Source organism: Carcharodon carcharias, chromosome 22 (genome assembly GCF_017639515.1).
Source record: "Carcharodon carcharias isolate sCarCar2 chromosome 22, sCarCar2.pri, whole genome shotgun sequence".
NCBI classification, from domain to species: domain Eukaryota; kingdom Metazoa; phylum Chordata; class Chondrichthyes; order Lamniformes; family Lamnidae; genus Carcharodon; species Carcharodon carcharias.
This window is the reverse complement of record NC_054488.1, coordinates 51,045,300-51,053,703: the sequence shown is the minus strand read 5'-3', so window position 1 is coordinate 51,053,703 and position 8,404 is coordinate 51,045,300. Positions and strand designations below refer to the sequence as shown.

Sequence of the window (8,404 nt, the reverse complement as noted above, 5' to 3'; positions counted from 1 at the left end):
TCGTCACTCCTCTTATGCCCGGATCCTTCCTGATGGACTCAGCAAAGGGTTCTATGCAACACACAAACAGGACAAGGGAGAGAGGACAGCCCTGCCTGACTCTAGATTTAATTGGAAAGCTTTCTGATTCCCACCCATTGAGTGAGACTGCGCTACTGATGTTAGTGTAGAGCAGTTGGATCCAATTACGGATTCCCTCCCCAAACTCCATTTTGGAGAGCACATCCACCAGAAAGGTGTACAATATTCTGTCAAAGGCCTTCGCCTGATCCAGGCTGATGAAGTAGGTGTCCACACCCCTGTCCTGCACATAGGCAATCGTATCCCTGAGTACCGCAAGGCTGTCAGAGATCTTCCTACCGGGCACAGCACAGGTCTGGTCAGGGTGGATCACAGACTTCACCCAATTGGTGATGACTTTGAATGGAATCTTATTGTCCACAGTCAACAGTGAAATGGGTCGCCAATTTCTAATTTCCTCCCTTTCCTCCTTCTGCCCACCCTCTAGTCTTCCTGTGACAGTCAGCTGGTGGGAGGCAGTGGTCAGAGAAGAACACCGGCTTGACGTCGGTAGATCTGACTGTGAACGCACAGGACACAAACAGGAAGTCTATCCTGGAATGGATGGACCCATCTGGCTGTGACCAGGTATATCTATGCTGCGCTCCGTCTGCTGGGTTGAAGACATCGTGCAGCTTGGCATCCTTAACTGTTTCCATCAGGGATCTGGACGTAGTGTCCAATCTGCTGTCAGCCTTGCTGAATCGTCCAGATGATGCAGTTGAAGTCACCGCCCAGAATGACCGGCCTGGAGGTTGCCAGCAGCAGTGGGAGCTGCTGAAAGATCTCCAGCCGCTCGCTTTTTTGAGCTGAGGTGTACACGTTAATTTAGTGGAGTGGAGCGTTCTTGTACATTATATCTGCTTCAAGGAGGCTCCCGCCTACCACCTCCTTAACCTCAGAGATTAAGAAGTTGCCTCCCCACAGCAGAATACCCAGGTCGGAGGAACGTGAGTCGTTTCCCTCCGACCAGATTGATGGCCCCATGGTCCCATTGCCTGTAGGAACTGAGGTGCAGTATTGCATACTCCTGCAGAAACAGGTCAGCTTTGACTTTGGAAAGATAATCCAAGGTCGCAACACATCACGTAGTAGATTTAATGCTATGCACATATATGGATACAATCTTTATCCCCATTTTTAAAGCAGTTTGTCGCTTACCAAACCCATTGTCTTTGAGAGTCCCAGACCTTTGGTCTGCTCTTGCATACCCATAGTGTTCACAAATTGTCTTACTTTGTTTGGATGGGCTGAGGACACTGTCCTAAACCAACCCACAGGAGATGTTCCACTCAGGTGGCATCTGGGGGTTCATGCAAGGAACAAGCTTTGAATTGTTCTCTGTTGCAGAAGTCTCTCCGATCCACTCCCCCTCTGAGGCGTTGCTGCTCCTGGCTTCCCGGAGCTGGGGTGTGCTGAGCACTTCACCGTCGCCAAGGTCTGGAGCTCGGGTGTCTTGTCCTCCAACTCCCTAGAGCTTTGCCGTTTCTTCTGTAGGTGCCACCCTTGCCCTTCTTCGTCCGTGAGCAGCTGCCTTGTCATCCGTGTCAGATGTGAGACGCCTCTTCCCAGATGAATGGCAAGTGGCTTGGTCCCTTCTTAGCCCCTTTTTCTTTTTGGCTCTTCACCAGCTGCCACTCACCCTGCTGATTTTCTGTTTGTTTCTCTCCATTGATTCGCTCTCCCGAGGAGTGGGAGGTTCAGGGGGCAGTGCTGTTGATTGGCTGTCTGCTGCCTCAATCTTTTCCTTCATCTTGTCTCTCTCCGTGTCCTTTGTCCCATTGTGCTCACTGGTGGTTGGAGGGTTGCAAGTGTTCTTGGTAGTCGTGACACTAAGCATTTCATCTGCTTACCCCTTGTTGGTTTTGGCTGCCTGTGCATAAGTGAGGCAGTGTTTGGGGCAGGTCCTGTAGAGGTGGCCTCCCTCGCCACACAGGTTGCAGCACTTAGTCTGTTTGCAGTCCTTTGTCTGGTGCCCTTCCTGCTTGTAGTTCTTGCAGAGGACGACGCTGCAGTTGGCCACCACATGACCAGACTTGCCTCATGAGCGACGCAGTTTGGGCTGCCCAGCATAGACAAGGTAGCCACAGCTTCCCCCGATAGTGAAACTGGAAGGAGGGTGGAGGATAGCTCCCTTACCATTGGTCTTGAGCGTGACCTTGACCTGATGTTGGCTGGTCCAAATCCCGAAGGCGTCTCTAACCTCGGTGCAGCTCCCAACCTTGTCAACATACCTGGCAAGGAAGGCGAGCACATTGGTGACAGGGACGTGGGGATTGTAGAGATGCACAGCCACCACATGGTCCAGTTGCAACTGCAGAGCAAAGTGTGGCTCCACTGTCAGGATCTTCATCTACGGCTGGTATCTCTTTTTTTTTGAACACCTTCAGGAACTTGACGCAGGCAGCAACGTTCTTGAAGGCCACGTCTAAGTATCCAATGCTGAGGAAATCCTGCAGACAGTATATCTCCACGGCTTCAAATCCACACCACTCTGAAAGGATCCGCTTAATGAAGGCTGCACTATCCGTGGGTGTTCCACCTTTGCTGTCCTTCACCGCCACCCTAACGGTATTACGTACCCCTTGGTTTGGGGCTCGACTGGTTATAACCATCGCTTCACTACACCTGACCTAGAAGGTAAAGGTAAATTGTAATTTGCTCTTGAGCCTCTGTGCAGGCTTTGCTTCATTCGTGGTACTCATTTCACTTGTGAGAGATTGTTCTCAAGAGAAATGAAGATGTTTCACAAAGTTATCCTTCACTTACCAAATGTTTTTACTGCACTACATTCAAAATATTTAACGATAATCAAGCTGAGTTTTAATTTATTAAAAAAGGGACAGGAATGAATCACAAGAATGCAAAGTTAAAGCATTTTACAAATCAGTTTGCATTGTGCATTATTACCATCTTCTGGCCACACAGTAGTACTGCAAGCAATACAGACCAAATTTTAAAGTCAAGGGAAATTGAGACTTTCATGTATACTCTCCCATAATCACTCTCCAAATAAATTTTAGAAAGCCAGAAGAGCAGTCAATGAAATAATCCAATCGGTGCGAGCTCTGAAACCCAACGTTATATTGAAAGTGTTTCAGCCACTTGTCTGAATTAAAATCTTTTCAAATATAAAATAAACTGAAGGTGAAGAACACACATACACCTGACAGCTGAAGAGAAGCGTAAAAGATGGACAGACCATTAGAAAATGAAGATGGGAAGAACAGGTTTAAGATTAATGCTGAAAGCCAGTAACTTGGCCGCTAATGGCAAAATCCTACCTGTATCTGGTGAAACTGGGTTACAGCTGAAAAACAGAATGCACAAGCCAAGGCCTTTACTAAAAGGTATTTCAAGAGAACCGCAATTGTGGCTTTGATTAAACAGAACTACATTCCCCCATAAAAATAAAATAAACATGAATTTTGAATAGGAATACCTAAGGAAATTAGGTATTTTGCATCAGTCTCGATCATAGTGGATATAAGTGACCATAAGAGCTGAAATTAGGCCTTTCGGCCCACCAAGTCTGCTCTGCCATTCAGTCATGGCTCATAAGTTTCTCAACCCCATTCTCCCGCCTTCTCCCCATAACCTTTGATCCCCTTACCAATCAAGAGCCTATCTATCTTGGTCTTAAATACACTCAATGACCTGGCCTCCACAGCCTTCTGTGGCAATGAATTCCATAGATTCACCACTCTCTGGCTAAAGAAGTTTCTCCTCATCTCTGTTCTAAAAGGTCTTCCCTTTACTCTGAGGCTGTGCCCTCAGGTCCTAGTCTCTCCTACTAACGGAAACATCTTCCCCAAGTCCACTCTATCCAGACCTTTCAGTATTCTGTAAGTTTCAATCAGATCCTCCCTCATCCTTCTAAACTCCATCAAGTATAGACCCAGAGTGCTCAAATGTTCCTCATATGTTAAGCCTTTCATTCTTGGGATCATTCTCATGAACCTCCTCTGGACCCTCTCCAGGGCCAGCACATCCTTCCTGAGATACAGGGCCCAAAATTGCTCACAATATTCTAAATGTAACACCCGAGAAATAGCTATAAATCAGGAAATGGAAGGGAGGGAGGAACACAAGAAAATTACAATCACCAGAGTAGTACTGAGCAAATTGTTGGAGCTGTGGGCTGACAAGTCCCCAGGTCCTGATGGACTTCATCCTAGGGTCTTAAAAGTGTTTAGTGAGATAGTTGATGCACTGGTTTTAATTTTCTAAAAATCCCTAGATTTGGGAGAGGTCCCATTAGATTGGAAAATAGCAAATGCAACTCCTTTATTCAAAAAGGGAGGGAGACAGAAAGCAGGAAACTACAGTTCAGTTGCTTAACATCTGTCAAAGGGAAAATGTTGGAAGCTATTATTAAAGACATTGTAGCAGGGCACTTAGAAAAATTCACAGTAATCGCGCAGAGTAAACACGATTTTGTGAAAGGGAAATCATGTTTAACCAATTCAATGGAGTTCTTTAATGTAATATGTTCTGTGGATAAAAGGGAACCAGTGGATGTACTGTATGTAGATTTCCAGAAGACATTTGATAAGGTGCCATGTAAAATGTCATTGCAGAAAACAGAAGCTCATGGCATGGATAGAAGATTGTCTAGCTAACAAAAAGATTAGGTATAAATGGGTCATTTTCTGGTTGGCAGGATGTGACGAGTGCTGTGCCACAGGGATCAGTGTTAGGGCCTCAGCACCATTATTATTTAATAAATAATGATAATTTCTTGAAATTGTTTAAGTGCTCAAAAATTACAGCTGTAGTCAACTTTGCAGCATCCATAGTGAATGCTGACACAACAGTCAAAAAAGCAGATTCACAATGGGTAAATTCTCTGGACCAAGAAAGCCACCTGTGCAGCACTATCCTCCAAATTCCAGTGGTCAGATTTTATCTCAGACAACATTCCTGAGAATTTCAGGTTCATTCATTCCTAAAAACCAGGATTGGAGCCAAGACTGCAAACAGTATCCCAATGTTCATAACTTCAACAGGAAGGTTAAAAAGCATTCTCAGGATATAGACATTGCTAGCAAGGCTAGGTTTTATTGCCCATTCCTAGTTGCCATTGAAAAGGGGGTGGTGAGTCACCTTTTTGAATCATTGCAGACGTGAAGGTTATTTCCACAGTGCTTTAGGCAACAAGTTTCAGGATTTTGACACAGTGAAATGAAGGAACAGCAATACATGTCCAAGTCAGGATGGTGCAAGACCTGGAGGGGAACTTGGAGGTGATTACAAAGTTTTTTTTTATTCATTCATGGGATGTGGGTGTTGTGGTATAAGTCAGCATTTATTGTCCAATACTAATTACCATTTAAGGTGGCAGTGAACTGCCTTCTTGAATCGCTGCAGTCCCTGTGGTGTAGGTAAACCCACAGCGCTTTAGGGAGGGAGTTCTGCGATTTTGACCCAGTGACAATGAAGGAATGGTGATATATGTCCAAGTCAGGATGGTGAGTGGCTTGGAGGGGAACTTATAGGTTCCCACATGCCTGCTGCCCTTCTAAAATGGTAGTGGTCATAGCTTCGGAAGGTGCTAAGTTCCTGCAGTGCATCTTGTAGATGATACACACTGCGGCACTATGCGTGGGAGTGAACGTTTGTGGATAGGGTGGCATTCAAGAAGGCTGCTTTGTCCTGGATGATATCAAGCTTCTTGAGCATTGTTGGAGTTGCACTCATCCAGGCAAGTGGCGAGTATTCCATCACACTCCTGACTTGCGCCTTGTAGAGGGGGACAGGCTTTGGGAAGTCAGGAAGTGAGTTCCTCACCACAGGATTCAGAGCCTCTGACCTGCTCTTGAAGCCACAGTACTTATATAATATTTCAATTTCTGGTCAATGGTAACCCCAGGATGTTGATAGTGGGAGTCAGTGATTGTAATGTCATTAAATGACATGGGGTGACGGTTAGATTCTCTTTTGTTGGAGATGGTCATTGCCTGGCACTTGGGTGACACGAATCACATCTGAGTCATTGTAAATGGTAAGGAACATTGTGCAATCATCAGCGAGCGTCCCCACTTCTAAGCTTATGATGGAGGGAAGGTCATTGATGAAGCAGCTGAAGATGGTTGGGCCGAGGACACTATCCTGAGGGTCTCCTGCAGCAATGCCCGGGAACTGAGATGATTGAACCTCCAACAACCTCAACCATTTTAACTTTGTGCTAGGTATGACTTCAATCAGTGGAGAGTTTTCCCCCCGATTCCCATTTACTCCAGTTTTGCTAGGGCTCCTTGATCCCACGCTCGGTCAAATGCTATCTTGATGTCAAAGGCAGTCACTCTTACCTCACCTCAGGAGTTCAGCTCTTTTGTCCATGTTTAAACCAAGGCTGTAATGAGGTCAGGAGCTGAGTGGCCCTGGCCGAACCCAAACTGAGCAGTGAGCAGGTTATTGCTAAGCAAGTGCCGCCTGACTGCACTATTGATGACCCCTTCCATCACTTGACTGATGGAGGAGAGCAGTCTGATGGAGCAGTAACTGGCTGGGTTGAATTGTCCTGCTTTTTGTGTACAGGACATACCTGGGCAATTTTCCACATTGCCGGTAGATGCCCATGTTGTAGCTATACTGAAACAGCTTGGTTAGGGGCGCGGCAAGTTCTGGAGCACAAGTCCTCAATGCTATTGCCAGAGTGTTGAGAGTGGTCAGGGCCCAAAACCTTTGCAATATCTAGTGCCTTCAGCCATTCCTTGATCTCATGTGGATTGAATCAAATTGGCTGGAAACTGGCACCTGTGATGCTGGGGACCACCAGGGGAGACCAAAGTGGATTGCCCGCTCGGCACTTCTGACTGAAGGTTGCTTTGTACTGATGTGCTGGGCTCCCCTGTCATTGAAGATGGGGATATTTGTGGAGCCTCCTCCTCCAATGAGTTTAATTATCCACCAATATTCACAACTGGATGCGGCAGGACTGCAGAGCTTAGATCTGATCTGTTGGTTGTGGAATCGCTTAGTTCTATGTCTTGCTGCTTATGCTGTTTGGCATGCTAGTAGTCCTGTATTGTAGTTTCATCAGATTGACACCTCATTTTTAGGTATGCCCAGTGCTGCTCCTGGTGTGCCCCCTTGCAATCTTCATTAAACCAGGGTTGATCCCCTGGCTTGATGGGAACAGTAGAGTGGAGGATATACCGGGCCATGAGGTTACAGATTGTGTTCAAGTACAACTCTGCTGCTGCCGATGGCCCACAGCACCTCATGGATGCCCAGTCTTGAGTGACTGCCCTTGAGTTGCTGGAATTGTTCGAAATCTATCCCATTTAGCACGGTGGTAGTGCCATGCAACATGATGGAGGGTATCCTCAATGTGAAGATGGGAATTCGTCTCCACAAGGACTGCGCAGTAATCACTCCCACAGATACCATCATGGGCAGGTGCATCTATGGCAGGCAGGTTGATGAGGATAAGGTCAAGTATGTTTTTCCCTCTTGTTGGTTCCCTCACCACCTGCCGCTGACCCAGTGTCAGTGGTGGTGCTAATAAACCACTCTTGGTGATGAACATTGAAGTCCTGGCACCCCAGAGTACACGTTGCACTCTTGCCACTCTCAGTGCTTCCTAGAAATTATGTTCAACAGGATAAGTACTGATTTCATCAGCAGGAGGTTTCCTTGCCCATGTTTGACCTGATGTCACGAGGTCTGGAGTCCATGTAGAGGACTCCGAGGGCAACTCCCTCCTGACTGTATAGCACTATGCTACCACCTCTGACACCAGGGATGATGTTGATGTCTGGGACATTGTAAGATATGTTTCCATGTCTATGAGACAGCTCCCCCAATTTTGACACTAGCCCCCAGCTGTAAACAAGAACTTGGCTGGGTCGATATGACTCGGTGTGCCTTTGATATTTCTGGTGCTTAGGTTGATGCTGGGTGATCTGTCGAATTCCATTCCTTTTAGACTTTTTAAGTGATTTGACTTGCTAGGCCATTTGAAAGGGTAGTTAAGAGTCAACTGTGGGTGTGCTGTGGGTCTGGAGTCATATGTAGGCCAGGCCAGGTAAGGACTGCAGATTTCCTTCCCTAAAGGACATTAGTGAACCAGGGTTTTTATGACACTGATCATCAGTAGACTTTTAATTCCAGATTTTTATTGAATCAAAAATTTCACTATCTGCCATGGTAGGATTCAAACTTGCGTCCCCAGAGAATGACCCTTGTTCTCTGGATTACTGGTCACGTGACAGTATCTGTACCACCACCCCCCAAGTACAGGTCAAACTGGACTATCCCGATGTTTATGTTCCACACGAGCCTTCTTCCAACCTCCTCCAATTATTTTTATCTGCTTTATTTTCTATTCCTTTCTCAC

The 8,404-nt window shown here is 46.3% G+C and overlaps 1 protein-coding gene across 3 annotated transcripts in view; it reads right to left on the bottom strand.

Moving 5' to 3' along the window:
• Positions 1-282: 282 nt before the first annotated feature.
• usp36 (ubiquitin specific peptidase 36) overlaps positions 283-8,404 on the bottom strand; it is a 77,167-nt gene continuing 69,045 nt past the window's right edge. For 2 of the 3 annotated variants that reach the window (XM_041216877.1, XM_041216878.1), the window contains exons 18-19: positions 3,345-3,370; positions 283-2,693 (exon numbers count right to left, since the gene is read on the bottom strand). In XM_041216877.1, coding sequence (XP_041072811.1) covers positions 2,286-2,693; positions 3,345-3,370 — 434 coding nt within the window. In that variant the 3' untranslated portion in view covers positions 283-2,285. The remainder of the gene's footprint in view (positions 2,694-3,344; positions 3,371-8,404) is intronic. The other variant, XR_005946583.1, reaches the window with a different exon arrangement.